This window comes from Polyodon spathula, chromosome 5 (assembly GCF_017654505.1).
Source record: "Polyodon spathula isolate WHYD16114869_AA chromosome 5, ASM1765450v1, whole genome shotgun sequence".
Classification (NCBI taxonomy): domain Eukaryota; kingdom Metazoa; phylum Chordata; class Actinopteri; order Acipenseriformes; family Polyodontidae; genus Polyodon; species Polyodon spathula.
Genome location: NC_054538.1, coordinates 17449495 through 17474382, shown reverse-complemented (window position 1 = coordinate 17474382; position 24888 = coordinate 17449495). Strand labels below are relative to the sequence as shown.

General features: G+C 34.6%; 2 protein-coding genes across 3 annotated transcripts in view; both read right to left on the bottom strand.

Moving 5' to 3' along the window:
- Positions 1–1121: 1121 nt before the first annotated feature.
- tmem87b (transmembrane protein 87B) lies at positions 1122–15452 on the bottom strand. 2 transcript variants are annotated; one of them, XM_041249918.1, is made up of 21 exons: positions 15220–15452; positions 13798–13858; positions 13602–13693; positions 12992–13126; positions 12686–12739; positions 12302–12361; positions 11691–11747; positions 11223–11316; positions 10913–10974; positions 10299–10482; positions 10115–10214; positions 7626–7719; positions 6903–6974; positions 6399–6507; positions 6232–6290; positions 5964–6067; positions 5782–5855; positions 5303–5373; positions 4989–5041; positions 4600–4630; positions 1122–2942 (listed from the first exon to the last, which is right to left on the bottom strand). In XM_041249918.1, exons 1-21 carry the CDS (start codon positions 15328–15330, stop codon positions 2901–2903), a joined length of 1719 nt encoding a protein of 572 aa, XP_041105852.1. In that variant the 5' UTR covers positions 15331–15452; the 3' UTR covers positions 1122–2900. The 2 variants fall into 2 exon arrangements, with proteins under 2 accessions (XP_041105852.1, XP_041105853.1); XM_041249919.1 differs by having other exon boundaries at positions 11223–11313.
- A 2747-nt stretch (positions 15453–18199) lies between these two features.
- mertka (c-mer proto-oncogene tyrosine kinase a) overlaps positions 18200–24888 on the bottom strand; it is a 32206-nt gene continuing 25517 nt past the window's right edge. Inside the window, exons 10-19 of the mRNA XM_041249917.1 lie at positions 23986–24136; positions 22773–22861; positions 22344–22439; positions 22091–22171; positions 21619–21711; positions 21287–21408; positions 20918–21027; positions 20537–20704; positions 19938–20075; positions 18200–19492 (exon numbers count right to left, since the gene is read on the bottom strand). Coding sequence (XP_041105851.1) covers positions 19051–19492; positions 19938–20075; positions 20537–20704; positions 20918–21027; positions 21287–21408; positions 21619–21711; positions 22091–22171; positions 22344–22439; positions 22773–22861; positions 23986–24136 — 1490 coding nt within the window. The 3' untranslated portion in view covers positions 18200–19050. The remainder of the gene's footprint in view (positions 19493–19937; positions 20076–20536; positions 20705–20917; positions 21028–21286; positions 21409–21618; positions 21712–22090; positions 22172–22343; positions 22440–22772; positions 22862–23985; positions 24137–24888) is intronic.

The following is a 24888-nucleotide window of genomic DNA, read 5'->3' as shown; positions in this document are numbered from 1 at the left end:
TCAAATACTTTAAATTTCTGTCAAAAATACATTTGATAACTATAATTGACGCATTCACACTTATAAAAACAAAAAAACACACACTTAACTAGACTATGTATTTGTGTTTTGTTGTCCTTGTTTTAGACTACTGACTGATCGCTGCTGTGAGTTTATTTTGACTTATTTTTTGTTTTGTGATTGTGTCTTTCTAATGGTTTTTATGCTGACATAGAACTGTAGGACTAGTGCTTATTTGCATGTATAGAAGATGCCCTCATATACAAGTATGGTTTTGGAAGACACACTAGACAATATATTTTGTGAAAAGTTAGGCTCGTTTTGAGTCGTTAATTTACAGCTCATCTTCTGCTTTCTATTTTGATACTATTTTAGTAGTTTTCTGCTCCAAACTGTAAATATCTGGGCCAATACTTGTTATTACTAGTTTAAATATATAAGCTATATAAAAAAAGGACAAACCTTAAGATGGCAGACAATAAATAAGTGCCAGATTTGCTACAATCTCCATACATTTAAAAGAAAATTTGAAATAAAACTATTACATGTACAGCAGTACATCGTGATCCATATAAACCCGTTTCCACTCTACCATACATGACAGTAATTGCTATAGCGAATGGTTACATTGTTATATCAAGTATTCAGAATTGTGCAATGTATAAACATTGATGCACACTGCAAATACTTACCCATAAGTATACAAACCAATGAAAATGTAAACTTCTGAATACCATTTTCAGCAAAGTAGGTGATAAATCAAAATAGTGTATCTCATGGATCCCTGACTGCAATGTTCCATTTATGCCAGTCTGATCTCTATACTGTGTTCTTTTGGAGCCAATCGTGTGCACAATTTAAAATACTTGCAGTTTTATCTCCAAGGGAAAGTAAGCTGACTAAATAAAACTATTAAAAAAAAAAACACTATGTCTTGCACTCCAATGACGATTTTTTTTTTTTTTTTAAAGAAATATTGCAAAACACAAATAAGGTTATTTAAGGTTTTGCAGAAATTAACACTTTTTTTTTTTTTTTTTTTAAAGAAAGATTAGTTCTGCACTATGCTAGAAAACAGGTTCAAGTTATTATACAGTTGTGGCCATGTAAGAATAGCTGCAACATAAATACCCGAAGAATATCAGTGACTAAGAACCACATTAAAACTACCAACCAGAAAGACACATCAATTAAAATAAGCAGCTTTATTTTTTAATCCATATTGTAAAACACTTCCATGAATCAAAAAGTCTAATAATTAACATCTTCATAAATGCTTTCACAGTTCTTAAAAAAATTACTTCATTTTTGTTATGTTTTAACAGCTATGTTGTGTCTTTTTTTAACAAGAAACAAGTACATGGAAGAGGAAGACCACTTAAATATGCTAACAATTTCAATACAAGTATATATTTAAATAATACTTTAGTTTTAAAGAGGACTTTTCTTAAAGAATAACAGATTAATACAAATCACGTTAATGTCTTAAACATGCATGAATGTCTTAGATGTTAATTTTGTTAGGTAATGTTTTTAACTTCCAGTCAGGCATCAGGCCAGCCCTTTTATTCAGTATTAAACATTTCACACTAAAAACACATAAAATGTCTCACAAATCAAAAATAATATTACAGTGCTACAGCATTAAATGTGTGCTTTAGAGTGACCATACATTACATTATCATTACTCCACAATACTTCCATACTAATTTTAAAGCACTCTTTTTTTAACACATTGTGAAAGGATGAAATTCTTGACAAAGCAAAAGCAAAAAGCACAGTCTTCTTTCAGGTTTAAAATGACAGAGTGATGGACGTTCTATTGGAATATGAAACCTTGCATTCAGCCTCGGTCCCACCTTTCAGCAATGCTGATCAGTTTCTTTACTAAATAGCTCAGCATATATGGTCTAACTGTATATTCCAATGTAAACAAAGTTCTCACTAGGTCCTGAAAATGCGACACTGCTCTTTCATGGAAGTGTGTTAAATAAATAGACAAAGGCTTTCGATGTCGTAAGTACACTTCAAATTACATAAAACATGTAAAGGAATAAAGTGAATGTAAACTTCAAAAAGTAAATTTGAAGCAATGCTCACAGCACATTACTGACGGTATATTGCCACAATATAAAGGTCCCGTCACAAATGGCCCAAGCAAAGCTTAGTATACACATATTCATTAATTTGCACGTGATTGTACATATCCATCTAAAGTTGCCAAATCATAAAACAACAAACAAACAAACACAAGTCATGTATGACAAAATCTTCTCCAGTAGAGATTATAACTACATACAAGTTAAACAACAACAAAAATGGTTTAAGGCTCTAGCTGGTTTTATCTCATGTACAGTTGTGTAGGTATCACTCTTTTCTACTTTCACCTGAAGAGATCTTTGAGGTCTTGAAACTTGTGATTAATTATTGTTTAGTTAGTCTAATAAAAGGGATCATATCTCCTCCTTGTCTAAGGACTTTCAAGAACTAAATGGACCTTAATTCTGCATAAAGATACATACTGTATTTATTTTACAATGGAAATTAAAAATGCAATCAAACGATTACCCATATACGGCAAATTGCAAACCAGACAATTAATGTTTCCTTTATTATTCTGTATGCATAATACTGGGGGTAAAAAAGTTCCTACTTTAGTTTTCAAGTGTCAACGATTTGTATGACTTACTGTTCATCACGGTTTTACTTTGACAAATGTGGAATTCCCACTGTGCCAAAATAATGGAAACTGACTTAAATATATGTAGTTTATGCACATAAAATGGTCTGCAAAATGAACAAGCAGTTGCTGTACCATCCCTGAAGAGCTCCACTGGATCTGGTTTTTATGAGCAGGAAACCAAGTACACAATTGTTTTCATGGCAGCAAATTTAGTCAGTCACTCCATTTTCGACATCTCATATTTGGTTGTCATTATTTCCTAGTATGAACATAAAAACAGTGGTTATTTGTACAATTACATGCAGTTATAAAATGAAATGCCTTCACATGAGACCACTCAAATGAGCGGCATTTTTTGGCTAACATGACAGTCCTAATCGTTCAAGTAACTTATGAAGCAATAGGAGGGACATCCAAAATTGAACTATCCTAAAGTAATATAGTTATGTTTCCTAAGAAAGATGGTAGTGATGTGCTTTTTGTTCATTTTTATGATTGTTTAAATGCTATGCAGGTGTCTGTGTTTACAGTATTGGTTTTCATCGCTTAAGTCTGAGTTGTTAACGTAAATAAGGCTTAGATGAATTATTATGCTATATAAAAACACGTTACACCCCCCCCCCCCCCCCCCCCAGAATTAATTCTGTGGACCCACGCCCACAGGGCATCAGTTGATTAACCTGTAGATTAAAATCAGCAGATTCATCCGTGCACATTTTTAATAAAGGTAACAATATTATAGCAGCTGTCCTGTATGTAAAACTAAAAAATCAATAGAATCTAAAAAACAAATCAAATTAAAAAATAAGCTCAATGGGAATTTGGTCTTTTTAAAAGCATTTGTTTTATTATTTTTATCTTTGTAAATGTCTCTCTTTGTACTGAGATGTACCTGTGCTGGCCCTGTGGGCACAAAGTGAATAAAATAAACCTTTTTTGTTTTTGTTTTACATTACATTATATTCAAACAAAACCAATAAAAATAATAATAATAATAATAATAAAAACACCACACATCTTACATGTTACATGAAATCTACGAAATGCACAGATTCCAATACACTGCTATCAACGCTACTGTTCAGGGATCGGTGCCACAAAAGGAAAATCCATCAGGGATTTTTTTTTAAAAAAACACTGGACTTGTGTAAAAGTGTACTGGTAAACTGAAGCTAATATAATTAATTTACACTTATGCGTTCTCTGAATTAATATTGAAAGAAAAAACTTCCTTTTAAAGTGGTGTTATACGTATTCACCATCTAGAGCATTCTGTTTATTAGGTTTGTTTTTTACTGCATTCAGTAACTCCATCCACAGTAATTCTGAATGCTTTCATTTCAAATGATGAAGTAGAGAACTTGTGTTTCTGAATTACGGTAATTTTGTCTGGCATAATTATTTACATAGCACAGTTTTCTCACCTGGTTTCTCAAAATAATTCCAAACATGGCCTTGCCTTGTTCCTTTGTTTAGAAATGCAATTTTATTAAAAATATATGACAAATGTCAGAAAGAAAAACGCTGTTCCACGTGGGGACTGAACCAATGAAGCGCCAGATCTACAGAGAATAAAACCCGCCCCAGTGTCAATCTTTCTGTTGCACCAATTAGAAAAACTACTTGGAAGAAATTGCCAAACTACTTCTGTTTATAATATCCGCCCTTACTATGGCACAACAGCAGTTGTTTATGCGACAGACTGCTGTATATCTAATTAATAAAATTAATGCGTTTGGTGAAATTTGTCACGTGACTGGTTACACGTCTAGCATATTATTCAACATTTAACCACTTCTTTAGAGTTTATATGTTTAAAATTTCCATCCCTAGAAGATGGAAACACACTTTTGGACACTTAGACATTTAAAGAACATATCAAAATACCATCTAAAAGCAATAAGCAATTCAACTACCTCATCAGAATCCAAAAGTACTGGAAGTGCCCTGGAATTCAAGAAAAACAAATTTGGCATTACTTTAGTTTAAACATGGCACAACTCACAAAAGCAGTACCACTAGCCATCTGGCCTGTATTGCTTAATATATTTCAAAGGCTATGGGCTCTATTTTATCTATGTAAATAGTGACAGAGCTACAGTCACCCTTCAACTCTTTATTAATCCAGCTGGTGTTAAAATACAATAAGGGAAGCGATACTAACATGTGTTGCTGTTAAGATCATTAGATCCATTCAAACCCCAAATAAGGCTCACAGAGAATCATGGAATGGCTCAAACTGCTATGCAACTATAGTCAAATTAATCTCTGCACTGGAATGTTAGAAAGGGCATTTTATAATTACATGTCTGAGAGAGATGATGGAATGTTTTCTTCAACCCATTTCAAATCCTCATCCTGAAAAAGCAAAACAAAAGCATTTTCCTTCTGAAAGAAACACATTTGATTTATCTTCCATCACTTGCAACACAAAACTACTGAACATTAAAGAAACTTTCTAAATGCTTTACAATAGTTATGGCTTGTATGTATTTACTCAAACAAGTACAACACATTATTGTTTCTTATCCTCCAACTAAAACTGTCTATCACTAGAATTTTTTTTTTTTTTTTTTTTAATGTTCAAATCAAAGTGTACAAATCCATATCAAAACTTACTTGATTGCCAGTAGCAGGTTTCGAGGTCCCATTGGATTCTGTCTTAGATGATCTTAACTTTATGCCATCAGCTTAAATATAAAAAAATATATATATATATATATATATATATATATATATATATATATATATATATATATATATATATATATATATTGAATATATAACTGGCAGCTACCTAAGGCTCATTATAAAGTGACTGTTAAAATAAGTTGCATTTACACACAGACACAACAGAAAAGGGTATGCAGCATTGAACATTTTGTTTCATGCCTTAAAATAAATGTACAAACTATTGTAATTGTACTTGACCAGATACTGTTAGGTGAATATATTCAGTTACCCCAATAAACTAATAATTGAATTATGATTGTATTTAAATATTTGACTGTATTGTGGTGATATTTTGTGGATTTATCACATACATTACCAAAAGAGAACCAGTAGGTAAAAATATTAGCAGTTTCCATCTTTTTTACCCAAATTTTCTGATACCAAAAACTCTTCAACCTCTTCATCGTCCGAGTCATCTATTAGAGGTGTGAAAGCATACCTGACAGATGACAGCAATTGAAATAGATTTTAAAAATCCCAGTTCTCTGTTTAAATCATCACAACAGTGGATATAGTTTCGAATGAGTTTGAAGTTGTAGTTCCTAACCTCTGATTATTTGCTGACGGCCTCCATAGAAACATAATGACCAGCAGAATAACAGAGAATAGAAATCTCCAGAAAGCATCATCAACCCACAGCTCCATCCAGTCCTAGAAAAAATAAAATTTATAGCTGCTGAATGAAAATACCAGAAACATCATCCCAACAACGGCATTCAACCCCCTGAATAAACACCTGTTTCGTCTCTCCCACGCGCTTTAAATGCACAAGTAATTTTTTGCTTTGCCTTCTGCCCAAAATGAACGATACTTACTGACTGGCACTCTGCAAATCGGAACTTCTTTGTCGTCCATATCATAAATATTATGGAAGCTAGAATTAGAAAAAATGTATGTGATTCAAAAGTAAGATAAATAATCATTTAAGTAATTGTAAAAAAAATTCCAATTTTTATATATATATATACATACACACACTCACCGACTATTGCAATTATTAAAGTATTTGTAAAGTGCCTGTAAAGTGATAACTTCACTGGGTTTCTCCTTAATTTTAGTGTCTTAATTGTTTGTGCCAGACTGACAAAAATGTAGAAATCATTAAGGAAAAATGATAACGAACATTGAAAAAAAAATAATACAGAAAGTCACACCATCAAAATAATCTACTGAACTATGATGTAAACTATACTTGCATGAAAGTTTTGCTCTCTTTGTCCACTACTCATAAATGTTGTCATTGTCCTCATTTGCTTACACATACATATATTTAAGCAAGCAAGGCAAGTGAAATAATTACTATTAGTTCAATTATTTAATGCAGTAAGGACCAATTAAGTAGGCAAATAAATATCACAAATTGTACCATAAAAAGGTGTAAATAAAACATAGCTTTCATTATAGTAATTTGTACTACAAGACCATTAAGCGATTAATGTGAGCGTTGAGGAAAAAAACAAAAACAGAAGAACAGTAAAAAGGATATCCACCAGCATAAGCCAGAGTCAAGCAAAGCCAATGGAATGTTGGCCAGAAGTACAAGATCAGAGTATTTTGCCTGGGAATAAAATGTAAAAGTTGTTTAGGTATGCAAGTGATCACTCCAAACAATATCAACACTTTTGTAAAACTGCTGAGGGCAGTTTAACAACTGACTACAGTAATATTTTCTATTATTCTTCTCAGTACCTTGTGTATTTCTTCATCTATTTGTGTGTTTTGCTAAAGGTATTTTAATTACATTTATTTTAGGTCTATTATCTGATATTTCAGGAGGAAATATATTTTTGAAAATGATATGAACCACAAAAAGGAAGAATCAAGTATTGCTAATAGCGTCTCTAATATTAGATTAGCAACATTTATATAACCCTTGAATTAGGATTAACAAGAAAAAATAATAAAAAAAACACCCTTTATAAAATGCTCTGTTTTTTCTAAATATCTTTACATTTAATTTGATTTTTTTTCTATTTGTAGTTTCAGTAATAGTATTAAAGTGTTTACAATAATTTTAATTGGCAGTTGATCTTATTAAAGATAATCTGAATGCCACTTAAACACTGCCTGACAAACACTACGTGCCTGATTTTCAAAGAGGCATGTCAAAATACTCATGTTAAGTAGATTTCTTCAAGAGGGCCTGTAATGATCATGTACTGTAAATTAATTACAAAAAAATTAAAACAGTAAAGGGAAGTCATTTTACCCCAGTTATTCTCAAAATGCCTTCTACAGCTGCAAACAGAAAATAGAGGACTCCCAATCCAACAACTCTGTGCATTACTGTACCCAAACGAGGCCTGTTGGAGAAAAACATTTATGTTTTATCATTACCGCACACATAGCCACACGATGTCCACATACTCCATCGTACATATAGACTTTCATAACAAAGGCAAAATGACAAACTATTATAGAAAAGTCATGATACAAAGTTTTATTTTTTAATGGCTATACAAACATGAATTAGTCAACCATGGTCTTAATAACACACTTGACACTGGAGAAAGTTCAGTGTCAGTCAGTACTGAGATCGTTGTATCTGGGTCGGTCCTGTATGTGATCATTCTAATAGGGCTAACTTGCATTGAAAAAATCAATTCTTGCTGTTGGGATCGTTAAAAACGGGTGTTTTTAACAAAGTTTTTTCACACACAATGTTAATTGTATCGGTATATGTATATATATATATATATATATATATATAATATATATTATATATATATATATAGAGATAGATAGATATATATATATAGATATAGATATTATATACACACACACACACATAGTATATATATATATATATATATATATATATATATATATATATATATATATATATATATATATATATATATATATATATACAGTGGCTTGCAAAAGTATTCAGACCCCTGACCAATTCTCTCATATTACTGAATTACAAATGGTACATTGAAATTTCATTCTGTTCGATATTTTATTTTTAAAACACTGAAACTCAAAGTCAATTATTCTAAGTTGACATTGGTTTTATGTTGGGAAATATTTTTAAGAAAAATAAAAAAACTGAAATATCTTGCTTGCATAAGTATTCAACCCCCACACATTAATATTTGGTAGAGCCACCTTTCACTGCAATAACAGCTTTAAGTCTTTTGGGGTAAGTATGTACCAGCTTTGCACACAGTGTCGGAGTGATTTTGGCCCATTCTTCTTGGCAGATTTGCTCCAGGTTGTTCAGGTTGGTTGGACGACGCTTGTGGACCGCAATTTTCAAATAGTGCCACAGATTCTCAATGGGATTGAGATCAGGACTTTGACTGGGCCACTGTAGGACATTCACCTTTTTGTTCTTGAGCCACTCCAATGTTGCTTTGGCCTTGTGCTTGGGATCATTGTCCTGCTGAAAGGTGAATTTCCTCCCAAGCTTCAGTTTTTTAGCGGACTGAAGCAGATTCTCTTGCAGTATTTTTCTGTATTTTGCTCCATCCATTCTTCCTTCAATTGTAACAAGATGCCCAGTCCCTGCTGATGAGAAGCATCCCCACAGCATGATGCTGCCACCACCATACTTCACTGTAGGGATGGTGTGTCTTGAGGCATGGGCAGCGTTAGGTTTGCGCCACACATAGCGCTTTGAGTTTTGGCCAAAAAGCTCTATCTTGGTCTCATCTGACCACAAAACCTTTTCCCACATCGCAGCTGGGTCACTCTCATGCTTTCTGACAAACTCCAGACGTGCTTTCAGATGGTACTTTTTCAATAACGGCTTTTTTCTTGCCACCCTCCCATACAGGCCAGTGTTATGCAGAGCTCTTGATATGGTTGACTGGTGCACCATTACTCCACTCCCAGCCACTGAACTCTGTAGCTCCTTCAAAGTGATTGTTGGCCTCTCTGTGGCTTCTCTCACAAGTCTCCTTCTTGTTTGAGTGCTGAGTTTTGAGGGACGGCCTTTTCTTGGCAGTGCCTGGGTGGTGTGATGCAGCTTCCACTTCCTGATTATTGATCCAACTGTGCTCACTGGGATATCCAAACACTTGGATTTTATTTTGTACCCTTTCCCTAATCTATGCATTTGTATTACTTTATCTCAAACTTCTGTAGAATGCTCTTTGGTCTTCATTTTCCTTCAGATTCACAGCCTTACCAATGATCCTTCAACAGTGGGGTTTTTATCCAGAAAATGTGACAGCAACTTTAATGGTTCACAGGTGGAGGCCAATGGTAAGGTAATTGTGTCCTCGTTAGGGCAATTGCTTTCATCGGTGCAAACTGGGAGCTTCCACAGCACAGGGGTTGAATACTTATGCAAGCAAGATATTTCAGTTTATTTTTCTATAAAATATAAAACCAACATAAAACCAATGTCACCTTACAATAATTGATTCTGAGTTTCAATGTTTAAAAATAAAATATCAAAATAGAACAAAATTTTAGTGTACCATTTGAAATTCGGTAATATGAGAGAATTGGTCAGGGGTCTGAATACTTTTGCAAGCCACTGTATATACAAATATACATCAATATATATATATATGTATACATGTATATATATATATACATATACACATATATATATATATATATATATATACATACACACACACACTTAAATATCTCCACAAATGTGGGGGAGGGTCAATAATTACTTCTATTTCAATTAAATGTCTATGGTTAAAATGTAGAAACTACAGAGAGTTAGCTACTTACTTGACTATTCCATATCCCAAACTAACAATGACCACTAGCAGTCGTGCTAACGTCCTTTTCAGTGCGGAAATAAGTTCGCCGAAGATCAGCAATCCTTCAGCTGCAAAAATATATACAATCTGAAATAAATGTTTTGTTGAAGACAGACCAGTACATTTAAATTCACAATAAAAGGTTAACTTACAGGCTGATCCTATGATGTTGGTATTCTGGTATTCTGCGCATAACACTGCTTTCTCTAACATTCCCAGGAATATGACACCAGCGATCCAGAACTGGATTCTGAGCAGGTCTTTCCAGTAGCATGCTGACCACAGAAACCAAAGCATTCCATAGAGGATGTACACAATGCACATTACCATATAAAACTGCAATTGAACAATATGTTAACACATTGGCAATATTTTACAAAAGTAACATAATAGTAACAATTCTAACTAAAATGTTACATGACTGTACACTATTTATTTAATATGATACCGTATATTCATTTCATATTTGCTACTTCCAGCACATGTTAAAGGTATGGGAAAAAAATGCATCAACAAAACACAACGTAAAACTCGAATTTACAGTTTTGTATGATTTACTCAAGTAAACTACACATTTTTTTGGAAGTGATGATAGCTTCTTGGCCGGCAGTTCGCTGCGGTCCTTTCCAGTATCTAATTTCAGAGTGCGTTGCAATGTTTACATTTTCTAGAGGATTTAATAACGGCACCAGAAAAAAAAAAAACAAAAAAAAAAACACATGTATAAAAAATATAAAACAAACAAAAAAATAATTTCAACCCTTACAATCATCAGAGGCCATTCGGTCACAGAGATATATCCATGAGAGTCTTTCGTAACAACACGCACTGAGAAGGAAAACAACAAACAATATTGGGAGTGTCATTTTTAAACAGAAACAAAAGACACAGTACTTAATTAGACCATTTTAAAAGACACAAGACGTATTAGAATGTGGAATATAAGTTATAAACGTATGCACTATTTCAAAGGTCAGTTGGCTTATTTTAAAATTAAAAAACAAAACAAAAACATCCAGCAACGGCAGGACATGCAATATGAAATCATGCAGTTGACAAACAAAAATAACAAATACCTGTCAAATTCCAATAAGCTTTCGAATTAAGTGTTTTAAAAGAAATGACTAATAGATATGGCCCATCTCTCCAAGTCTTAGCTATAACATCCTGCTAAAATGAAGAGATAAAATCAGTTAAAAATAAATACATTTAAAAAACAGGCAGGTGCTATCTCAAGTTGTTGGCAGGACTACACCCTGGACAGACACACAGGGCAATTTACAATGACCAAATCCATCTAAACAGCATGTCTTTGGACAGTGGGAGGAAATTGGAGTGCCTGGAGAAAACCCATGCAGACACAGGGAGAAGATGCAAACTCCACACACAGACCCCTAGGAATTGAACCCAGGACCCTGATGCTGTGAGGCAGCAGTGCTAACCACCACGCCACTATGTGGCACCTCACTATACTTACAAACCAATGCTTATGCACCGAATGTGTTTTACAGCTAAATCTTAATACAAAATGCTGAAAATTGTACCGGAATAAAAGGTTGAGTTTCCTTGTCAACTCCTCTCTTCCCCAGTGAATTTTTATTCTAAAATAATAAAAACCAACAAACAGGATTAACAGAATTATCTACAAGTAAAACTAATCATTTTCTAACATACAGAAGTTCCAAAAAAAAGTCATTGGAAAAAAAAAAAAAGCTGACTTACAAGTTTCTTAATATTTATTTCTTATACCATATTCATATTTTATAACTGAAGTTGGATGAAAAACTGCACATGAACCACAGCACTACAAAACATGCCTTTTATATAACTCTTAGTCATTTGTACTGCTTTTTTAATCATTATAAGTACTGGTTTTGTATCTGCTTCTCTGAACCATGTACAGCTGATATTAAGCTTTACCATAAAACATAGCATTATTGTTAAAGTCAATTCCTGTTGGGTTTTATTATCCTATACTAATAAGGATAAATGGAACAACTGTTATTCAAATATTTCAAATCACACTTATTTTTAAAGAACATGTCTTTCTCTGTTTCTTTAAATAGGAAAGACAAGCTTTGGTTTATGACACATCTCTAACTTATTTCTAGGGTACAACATAGTAACAGGTGTTTAGTAATTTGTTCAAACATACCAATACGCCAACAGAGCTTTGGGTATTCTTAGCATCTTGCATTGCATGAGGTTCTTTTTTCTACCAAAAAAATAAATAAAAAATGAATTTCAGAGAGTAGTAATGTGATCATATTTATTAAATGAAATAAAAAGCTAAGCACTATTAATCTCCGAAAGAGCTTGCCTTTTTAACTGTTCTACCATGCAACTTTTAACCTTAAACCTCCTCTCTCCTCTGATCTACCCACAGAAAAAAAATGGTTGCCTGTTATTAATCCCTTTACTCTTAGTGGCTCTTCTATTACAAAATCAACAAATGGCAGCTTGCAGTGCTTGGTACCTCCTAACATGATGATAGCCTTACAGATGAAAATATAATACAAAATATAATGTATTATTTTACCTCTTCCATACTTGCTGAAGAAGGTAACACTGAACGAGGCAAGGAATTACTCATCTGAAACACAGACATCATAGAATAAGCAAAAACATTTTGTTAGCATGTACTAAAAATGTTATGTTTTAAAACTTTTTTCTCCAATAACCTGCTAGGTCTCTCTGCCACTTCACTGTCTAATGATACATCTATAAAATGATAGGCCATTTGAGGGGAGGACAGGAACTTGTGGGAATTAACCAGAACAATTCTGCAATGTCTTTATTAGTAACTTACCGCACCATATACCTGAATCTAAATCATCATACTTACGTTTAATGTCGGAAACGTATGAAGGTCTTTATGGCAAACAACATTTTCATATGTGTGCTCAATGTACTCTCCTCGAACTAAAGGGGTTGGGTCAAGACTTTCTCCCTGACTAAAGAAGGTTTTTTCATACACCTCCTGTACAAAAAAAAATTGAATTTCATCAAAATATGAAACTTGACAGGTTATGCTTTACTCAATAACCTACTTTAAATATTACAATTGTAATTATGCAGATTACAGTGCATTACATTATTCAGTCCGTTTCAATCCTTAATGAACGGCCACACTCTTATACAACCCATAGCCTCTATCTGAAAATCGCTGGGAATGACTATGGCACCTTTTATAAGCATAAAATAAATATACTGAAACAAATTAAATTAAAAAATAGATGTCAGGTTAGGGCAGGGATGGAAATAAGACTCCTATTTCATAGCAGTTTTTTTTTTTTACATTTCAGGTTTCAATATGAGCTAAATAGCCCCTTTTTCAAACTGCTTTGCAATGGTTATCTATTTTCATCCCTTTAGTGTAATAAATGTATTCATACACTATACAGCTGGGTAGATCTAAAGATATTTGAAAAAAGGAAACAAAAAGCTTTACTTACATCAATGTTGTTAAATTCATTATGACAGGGGTAGTATTTTAGATACCACTTGATGGTCAATGTCACTGGCTCTGGGCAGCTGAATGATTGAACTTAAAACAAAACAAGTATGTTTTAAGAATTATAGTGGCAGATTTATACTTCTAGATTTTAATGGGTAATTAACCTGGTAATGTTCTCTTTAAATTGCACTTACTTTTAAGAAATATATCTGTGTTGATGAACATGGCTTTTCTCAGTATCAGTGGTCTTGAGGTCTGAAAAACACCGGTCTACACTAAACAGGTATGTAATGTAAAAAAATAAAACAGCACAGGTATTCTGGTATTACTCAGTAAGCCAACATAAAGACTATAAATCATTGAGTTTTGGAGGTTTCTGACAGAAAATGATATGAATGGAATGACTCAGTGCCTTCTTTTCTACAGTTTATTTTATGCAATCTGCTATAATACTGGTAAAACAATAATAACGCAAGACCGAAATGGTATGTTTACAGTGGAGCCTGTTACTTCATATCTGAAGCCTGTGCATCTCTGTTTCCACAATTTGCTACTGAATACTTTGCCTCTGTATCACCCAGTAGAAAGAGTATCCTTGCTTGAATTATTTACTAGACCAGAGCTCTGGTGAAATAATACTGTCAACCCCCCCCCAAAAAAAACAAAAAAAACAAAAACAAAACACAACAAAAAAAACACCTAATGTACTCTGTGTCCAGCACCACTGCTTTAACAGCTATTTCGGGATCATCATTATAGACAAGTGTTCATGTGAAGTTCTGACATTTCTTGCTCCACATCTCCTAACATTGTTGCGTCTGGCTGCAGATAAAGTTATAACAATTTTACTTCCATTTATGTGCAATTCCATTTTTGATAAGGAAAATAACACTGAAATAGGACTAAACCGGTATGCATCAACTCAGAATACTTAGTTGGGCAATAAATAAATAAATAAATAAAATAAATAATCGTCATAGTATTAATAAAAAAAATCACAATGCTCTCTGCTGATATTTTGTGCATTGTGTATGACGCTAAAATGTGCAAGAGTCACGAATTAAAATTTTGGAAGAAAAAAAATCAATAGTATGTCAAATTGAAAATTAATAAATGTGGCTTCTGTCTGTCTGTGCTACTCTAAGCATGACGTTACTCTTATTCGCGTAGTTGTTAATATTTACAGAAGGCAGGGTAAGTGTTTGTACTGGTCTCGTGTGTATTTACTTTTCCAGAAACGCCCTAGTTTGCATTAGCAAAATCGGAATGTTAAAAAGCAACCTAGTCATTCTAACTGTTTAAAAGCAAGTCAGTCATTCTAACTGTTTTTTTTTTTTAAAAAATAAAGCAAATCAACAAACAGGTATTTAACTTTGGACAGAGAATAGTTTAATTTATGAAACAGCGTACTACTGGTAATGTGCATAGCACACTACAGGCCGGATGTCACTCCCCTGCTATTAAGTGTGTCGCTAGGCCTGTCTGGAAGATTCCAGCAGCGCGGTAGAGTATTTACGGAGGCCGAGAAGAGTCCCTCAGACGGCACAGCTACCTTTGCACTCCCTTCCAGGGTCCCTCGCACCCAGTTATAGAAACAAACCCACCAACATACTTACATTGACGACTGTGAATGTCCACTGACCCGGTTCCGGAGCCATTTCAACTACGGGACAAATATTTGAGCAAAGCGTCCATAACGGTAAAAGCCAATGCAACACAGCAGCCATGTTTACAATCCAGCACTGCCTCAAACGCAGCTCACCTGTAGAGATGTCACCAGCTCACCTGCAACATGGGATGGTACTTGCCTCAGGCTATTGCAAACATACTGATGTGTCTGAGTGGATCAGTTCTAAAATGAAGCATTAAGGGAAGGAGGGGGGGGGGATTGAGCAGCGTATTCTCTCTGGGGAAAACCCTAAGTTACGCTTTGGATAAAAACACAAAACTTTTTATTGCTGGTGAAATTTTCATTTTTCCCCCAAAGGTTTAGTTGAAATGTGTTATAATGTGGAATAAATAAAAAAAAAAAAAAAAAAAAACAGGTTGCGGTTATGAACGTAATCTAACACCAATTACTGACAAAAAAAGGTGATTATGTTCTTATACAAGTCATGTATTACTGATTACTAACGTAATACTTGTATATTATGTTCGCAATAATCATAATAATAAAACAATTAAAAAACAGATAATATGAACAACAGTTTTAACTCCAAATCATATACTTTACAGATGCGTCTTTTTCTGTTTTTTGAAATCAGAACACAAAACAAAAATACATTGTCATTGCCCTTCACTTGGTTTGTTTTAGTCCTCCAAAACAATATAGAAAGAATAGTGAAAAGATAATGCAAGGAATCCACCACCCTGCTTGATTTTTTCATATAACTTATAATACCGTAACACTGGTAAGACTGTGGCAGGTAACTGTGGAGAAAATATATAATATAATCTTGCAACCAAAAACGGTGAAGTGGTTATCTTTTTGTTTCAGCATGGCACTGGTCTCGAGATATAGCCATAAAGTGATCACACTACAAATTACTAAAAATGAACAGATTTGAGTATCTAGCTAACTTTACACAATAAACAAAGTCACATTGTAATCCTTTCAACTTGGTTAAAAGTTATTAGTTTTTATTAGGGAGTTAACTTTCGGTGGACTGTAAACTATATGGTAAAAACACTGACAACTATGTCTAAATCATTGCAAAATTCGTCCAGCAGGTGGCACAATTGTTGTTCAAAATGGGTCTGGTTCTTACTAATATAAAGACAATTTAGCTGATTACATGTTTGTGGCTAGCAACTAAAACTGAATAGCAGGTCCTAGGGGGGAAAAAAACAAACTTGCTATAATTATAATATGAACAATTGTGAGTGGCTGCACCCTCGCACACAGCTTATAGAGATCACATGACATGTCCAGATACATTTGTATATCGCAACTATAAGAAATACATATCATTTATACATAAATAAGCAATTAAGCAAACATTCTGATCTTTAAAAAAAAAAAAAAAAAAACAGGAAAAAAATATTTTACTAAATGAATACACAAGCTGGCTCTATCACAGAAGAAAAAAACAGCAGGTGGTTTTAAAAGTTAGATCAACTCAACCAAATCTGCAACAAATAACTGTTTGTAAAGCAAATGGCAGTTATGATTTTTTTTTCTTTTACTTTTACACTATCCTGGAAAATGTATATACAGACAGGAGACAAAAAGACAAAGGAACTGAGCAAAAGAAAAACATGGTCATCGAGAAATAATTGCATCTCACAAATGGTAGCTTTACAACATATAACATCAAGGAAAACATTTAATAAAAAATAAATGGATATCCAGTCTCTCAGAAAAATATAATTACACTTATTTCACACGTGTCAATGAGACCAATATATTGACTGTATTAATGTACAATAATATACAAATTAAAACTACATGCTGATGCACTGGGGAGACCGCACTGGGCCGATCCCCGGAGCCAGCATCGCAGCCGTTGTGTGTGCTGATGCGCTGGGGAGGCAAAATGAGCTGATCGCTGGAGCCAGCATTACACTTCAGCAAACAACACCAGACAGAAGGATATCTACATCATCAGATGGAAAACAACGCAAGTGGATGGAGATGCAGATGGATCACGTTAGTTTAGTGTAAAGCTATGTCTTAGTTGGTGCTTATCTTGGTGAGAGCTGAGTTCAAATCAGCATGAAGTTTAACATCTACTCTCATGTAATGGAAATCAAACCTTATGATTCTTTGTAGTCTTTGATGCCTCAGGGGGCCATGGATATATTTTGAAGCAAAATACAGTATGACCCATGAGTAGCTTTCCCACAGACCAATATTATTGACTTGAAAATTACATTTCTTGAAAACAGGTGATTGAAAATATGCCCTTTATAGAAAATACTAATTTGGCGGATGTCTATAGCTCTTTGCTGCAGCATTGTAGCCTTTGAATGAACATTATCTCATAAGGAGAAACAGTGTGAGATTTGACAGTCGTACTTTGAGAAAGACTGACAGCTCAATAGTGTGTCAAGCGTATCCAGCACGCCCCACCTCACCCCACCAGTTAGCGGTGTCACAGATAAAAACACCATGGACGGATTCTAGAACTATAGAAGCCCAAGATTACAATATGTCATTGCTGATGTGATGTTCAGCTTCTACTTCACATTTATGTACTTTACTATTTGGGTCCATGAAATAGTTAGCTACAGAACATATGCCCCTTTGTATTTACAGACTGATATAAAGTATACTGTATTATACAGCATAATGAAAAAAAAGTAACAGATGAACTGATAACTCAATATTTTACTAATTGTGAGTTAACAGTTTGTCAATTTTTTAAAATTAATTTCTAGTAATCTGTGAGTAATCGGTTAGATTCTGATTCTTCTTGGATATAGATCAATTTTCTGTTTTTAAATTCTCTATATGTATGTATGTATTATACAAAGTCAATGTGATACGTACCATATATGTGTGCGTGTGTGCGTGTGTGCGTGGTGTACACATATATATATATAGAGATCTATAGTATATATATATATATATATATATATATATTGCTACACATAGTAATTTATTGAATACATACATTGTTATTAGTATCCTTCATTTAAATAATTTCATAATAACAGAACCACTTCAAAAAGCAAATTAAACAAGTCATGGTTTAGTTTAGCAAAACTTTTTTGGCATGAATCTCAATTGAAAGTTTACTGTTTTTCAGAAGTGCAAATCAGCAGTAATGCAAGAATTTGACTAAAAATGTAAATACTCGTCACAGCACTATCAGCGTGATGTGTTTGCAAGGAGTTTAGATGTACTGTACCACAACTCAATGGGGGATTGTAAAATATTGCCACTCTGGCCATTTATAGGTAAGAACATTTCTTTAAAATAAATAAATACCTCCAGATATGAATACGTGACATTACAATAAAATGTTTATACTGGAGAGGTCTTTAAAAATAAACCTTCATGGAATCAAATATTGTATACATCTACAGTAACACAGTGCTCCAAACAAGTAAGGGAAATGAAGTTATATGTATAGAGTATACCGACTGTCTCTGATTTATTTGATTGCTCATGAATATTCTGAGAGCAGACACGGTGTACTGTGTCAAGATGAGATGAGACTAGTGCTTTCCAATGCCCGGTGTAAACAGTAAAAAAAAAAAGAAAGGAAACCTAGGAATCTTAGCTATGAACAATCCCCGGGCAGGATTATGCAGTATTTCAACAGCACATATTAATAACACCTGTTGGTTTACCAAAAATGGTGACAGGTCACAAAATCTATCGACATCACACTACAGCAGTTAATGAACAAACAACAAAACAACAACAAATGCAGTCAGTCACAGAATAACATGTCCAAGTCAGGGCATGTTTAAATGCGTCAAAGACGCTCCAGTTTTCCTTATAGCAAGATAACAGAATCCTCTGAAGACTGGTCTGCATATGGCATATCACAGGCTATTCCATTGCTGGGATGCTGGGAGTCCCCGTTAACTAGCAATGGCATTTTTACATCTCCTGAAGCCGGCTCCTCGGATCCAATAACAAAAATGTAGCTGTCGTCTCTGTCCGTGGATTTGTGGATTTCTACCGTTACGACAGACCTGTCTGCCCCAGCTGCCTGTGAGCAGGGCTCCAGAATGTGTTGGGGGTCTGTATGCACATCTGTCCAGTGTTCCAGCCCCTCGCTCTCCTCAGGCAGGCTGGTGTTGATGTAGATGATGTCCTCCTTGCTGGACACCTCGGGTAACCTCTCTGCCAGCTTCTCGAGTCGCATCCTGACCTCCAGGAATCCAGGCCGGTCTGCAGGATCGCTTCTCCAGCAGTAGTACATAATGTCATACCTAGGGAGGAGATAGAAAGGGGACTTTTATTATAAGTTACGTTTATTTATTTTATAATAATAATAATAATATGGACAATGCATTCTCCGTTTACATTCTCTTTCCCAAGTTTCAGATTTTTAAATTTCCATAAACATCATTAACAACACTTTTTGGAATTTAGGCAAGGTTTATGGCTAGATTAAGTGATATGAAATATTGTTGTGCTATACTTGTGTGTCCCAGCACTGTAAGGGCTCTTCTGCATGTGGTAATGGCTGCAGCAAAGATTAGATGTGCATGAAACTAGCTTACTGTATAAAGCTGAAAGTTAATAAAATACAATAAAACACAATACAATAACTGAAAACAGGTACAGAATCGCTTTTTTTTTTTTGCAAACTACCATTTCAGCATGTACTGAAAACCCCACATTCTCAACTGTCTTGTGTATTGAGACACTCACAGCTCATCCAGGCAATCTGCAGGCTGTTTTAGCCGGTGCCCTTGAAGGAGGTAGTCGTAGATTTCATGATTCTGAACACCTGGATAAGGACTCATGCCTCGTGTGGCTATTTCCCACATTGTAACGCCAAAAGCCCACTGCAAAACATTGAAAAACCAATTATATTATATTATCATATTTTATATTTCTTTTTTTTAAATATATTATGATAGGTACAATAAAAAAGGTAAAATGTATGTAACATGAGAAAATCCACTAGTCTGCAATGTATGCAGATTTATGTTATGCGAGTCATTGGACTAGACTGTATAAGTGGCACGAGAGTATGATGCAACTATTGAGAAATAATAATGGCAAAGCAGAAGGACTTCACTGACTTTCCAAAGGGTGTGACAGTGGGTGTCTGTACAGCAAGCTTGACCAACTTGTTCATATAATACAGTGTATTTACATATACACACAATGTGTTAGGACTATTTGAATGGGACGACTAATATATTAATATATGCACAATCAATATATATATATATATATATAATATATAGATATATATATTAGATATATATAGATATATATATATATTATATATATATAATTTTAAATCATGGTGTAGTGAGAAGATAGTGAAGACTCGGTCTGCCAGACTTTCGATGGCAATCCATTTGACAGGCATCTTTGCTATCCTTCCTTGTCTATAATAATCTCCACTGTAAATCTTCTTTGATAATCCGAAGTCTGCTACACAGACAGTCATATCATTGCGTAACCTGGAACATAACATAAGATCAGTGAGACTAATTAAAATACCCCCCCCCCCCCCCCCCCAATTTAGCAAAACTGAATCGTGGATTAAATTAAAAAAAAAAATGTCATTAATGTTAAAACACAGCAATGCTGGTGAAATCTCATGATATTCTGTCATGTTGCGAGAATCAAAACATGGGTCAGACAGTATATTCGTGTCAATGGCAAGCACTTACATGCAGTTCCTTGCTGCTAAATCCCGGTGAAGGAAATTCTTGCTGCTGAGGTATTCCATTCCCAATGCAATGTCTATCATAAACCTCAACAGGGTCTGCAGCGGCAAGAACTGAAAGAAAACAGAAAAGGCATTACACTTTTACAATAAATGTTTATGGAGCTTTCTACAAATATAAATTTCTTACTTAATGAGTTTTACAAATACAATTTATAGACAAAATACATGATTTCAATAGCATTTTGCTTAAATGATTGTTTACCAAATCTCACGGATGCATTTCACACAGAAATGTAATCTTCCAAATAATAATACATATAATATATATAACATATTATATGTAGAAATCTAAATACAATGAAAATCTTACTTGTGGGCTTTCATTGAGTCTGGAGTAAAGTAGAAAGCTATGAAGATCGCCATATTTCATAAAGGGTAAAATCACCATGGGCTTGGGGAAATTCTCCCTGGAACTAATTTCTAAGCACACACCTACAGAGCAAAAAACAAAAAAAAAAAAAGTAAAATTAACATATAATACAATGAGTACCATGTCTGGATATCATGTTACGTTACAAGAAAAAAGTGTTCTAAAAATACACTTATCTCAAATATAATGGGAAGATAGACTTCACTGCCTAGTTTCAAGTGTATGTACCATACTTTTAAGACTTGTACATTAATCGCATTCCAGTCCCCTACCGAGAAGTTTGATGACGTTGGGGTGACAGAAGTCCTTCATGCATGCTGCTTCACTGAGGAATTCTTCAATCTCTCTCTGAGAGAAGTTATCCACTGAAACAAGAAATTGCACAAAAACTTTCAAACAAACATATCCTGTGGGGATATAAATTCTTATGGAACTGACAACTGAACAGGGCTATAGACAATGTTTTATTGAATTAATAAAAACAACAGTGTCTCATGAATATTACAACAGACACTGAAAATCATTCTTTTAAGCTTTTGAAAAAGGCTGTTTCTGTTCAGACAGATTCAGCTCAAAGCAGTTGACCTGCTGCCATGACCAGTCACAAATAGGCCTGGCTTCTGTTACAACAGAACTGAGCCTAGGCTGAAAGTGAACTGGCTGCCCAGAGCTAAAAGGGCATGACCATCGTGCTGGCCTGGTAAAACTATAGGGTCTAGCTGAAAGGAAAAAAGCAAAGCTCACATTTCATGGTTTTCACTGCGACTTTCTGGCTACTTCCATCTGCCTGCTTCAGATGGCCTTCCATCACTGAACCAAACTCTCCTGTTAACAGAGATGAATTATGCAGAGCTGTAATCTTGATTTAATTGAATTCTCTACTGTTTTGCCAGACTATTTGTGGTTTGCATCTCACATCCAAGGGAGATTAGAGGACAACAGTTGCAGCACACAATCAGGAGCAGTCATTTCGACACAAAGCACAACGCATGCTTACCTTCTCCAAGTACTTTTCCAATTGAAAGTAACTTCTTATCAATCATTACATCTTGTAGTTTGGCCTGCAGGGCTTTACTTATTCCCAAATTGCTTACTGGAGGGAAAAAAAGAATTAAAAAAAAACTATTAAACGACTAGCTAAATATCAGGTTTGTATATCAAAGAGAAAAAAAATCTTTCTACTAACTATATCTTACTAATGACTAAACATTCTAACTAAACTAAATATAATGCCCATTTGGCTTATAAAATGTATGCAAATAAAATCTGTATCCTGTAAAAGTAATAATGACAGCACATTGTAGAATTCAGTACCACGAAAAAAGCAGGTCACTATGACCTACATCCACTACATGTGTAATCTCCAAAGAAATACAGCTTCATCAGAAATTGAACATGTATGTACGAACTATAAACACACACATACATGTAACTTCAATCGGTTTCCTGTTGAAGGTGTTATTGGCTCTGTACTGTACAGCAGGTAGCATTTCCTCACCCACACTGAAAGCATACCTGTCAAGATAAAGAGATAGTCACATAAAACCATTGACAAATAATGTGTAAAAAAAAAACACACACAAAAAAAAAAAACATAACAGCAAGACAACTAAACATATATACTATGCAGCCTAATGTTAAAAAAGCCATGTCTTAGGATCAGTTCCAAATTAAACTTACACACAGATAAATCTGTTATCTGGTGTTGTGTTTTAATTTCCTGGCATAGTAAGATTACCAGAACTCTTCATAAGGTAACTTTATCACTAATCATGAATATTGTTGTTACGCAGTTTGCCAAGCTGGAACTAACTGGTTCCAGAAGAAAATAAATAAATAAAGTTCAGCTAAATAAACTTTACGCTTAGATGAGATCATTGTGGCTGCAGGTGCTTCACTGTAATTATAGGAAAAGCCTTGGCATTATTAACAGCACGTCTAAACTGCAGCAGTTACTTTAACACTTAGTTACACTCATCCACTTGGCAATAACAACCCCTATTGAGGAAACGGTCTGTCTTTAGAGACCTGTATTACACTACTTCAGAAGCTGGAAGAGGGAATTCCCAACAACATGAGTTGTGTGCTTGTGAGAGGACGCTGTTGAGGGGTACACTTGATGATAGTAAAACAGTAGCAAACAGAACTTGGGAGCACATGTCTAAATAAAGTTTAAATAAAAAAAAACAAAAAAAAAAAACAGTATAAACCACAAAGAAAATTAGCCTCAATTGACAGGCAAAGAAATAATAACAAAATCAGGTTGACAAACAACAGTTAGCAGTTCACGGATTACGAACAGCCAACATTTAGGAGCTCCTTCTCACCTCTTCCTTGACAAGGCAGAGGCTTCCCTTTAATCTCCCTGCCTAAGCCTACCTATTCATTGCCTACCCATTCAGAGTCCTAAGCTTGCCTTACAATCTTAGCATTCTCATGCAGGGAAGCTGAGGCGCAGGACAGGCATAAACCTTGTAAATGCAGGTTTCTGTGCAGAGTTCCACTACTCTATCACAGTGCTGTTGTTTTACAGTTTCCAGTGGTCTCTAAGGGGGTAAAGGGTTAAAGGATATCCATGTGATGTGCTTGGTTATATTTGGTGTCAATGCTCAGCAAAAAAAAAAGGCAGCTGAACTTACCCAAACCGGGTCTCCATTATTCTTTTCCTGACGGTCACAAATATACACACGAGGAGTGTCATTACAATGACGAAGCACAAGGTCCCCATGACGATATAGAAAGAATCCGGGCTTCGGGTCACAGGGGTAGAGGATGGAGCAAATGTTATACCTGAATTGTAAACGATTGATAAAACGAATATGGCATGTTATTAACAGCTTGCATACATGTTCTACGATTTGCATAGCAGATTGCATCTAAAGTATTTGAATTCTTTTTTTTTTTTTAAAAAGAGCACTTTTAGGTTTTTTTGATAGAACTGTTATTTTACTTGAACTTTATGGAATACATCATCACCATCTAATAAAACAAAAAGAGTAATGAGGCCACAATCAAGACAACTTCAATAATCTATTAAAAAGTGTCATGGAAAAAGACAATAACTCAAAAAACTAATTTCAACATTTCTCTCCATCGTGTCTCCTGGCTGTATGGCTCACCTTGCACACCACATGGTTGTGCCTTTACCAGGAGAGACCTTGGGAAACCCTAAACTAACAAAATAGTATCTATTATATTTATAGTATAAACGTTATTATGACAAACTCTGACAGAGACAGAATGATTCTTGGTGATAAATATCTCTGCCGACCTGTGAGGGTGCTGTGTAAAGGGAACAGAGTGCCCTGGACTGAAAATTAATTCCCAGGGTTAGGTGGAAGTCGGCCATCTAGAAAGGAGGCACAGCTGTGATACATTAAGTCATCGCCCAGAGTGGAAAAGATGTAGCAACAGCGGATTGGAGGAGAAGCGGCTGCACTGGCTAACCAAGGGGCGTGACTGAAGGTACAAATAGGGGACATGGCTAGGTGACCTGTTCCTTTGTTTATGGTTAAGAGAACCGCTGAAGGACGAGTATAAAA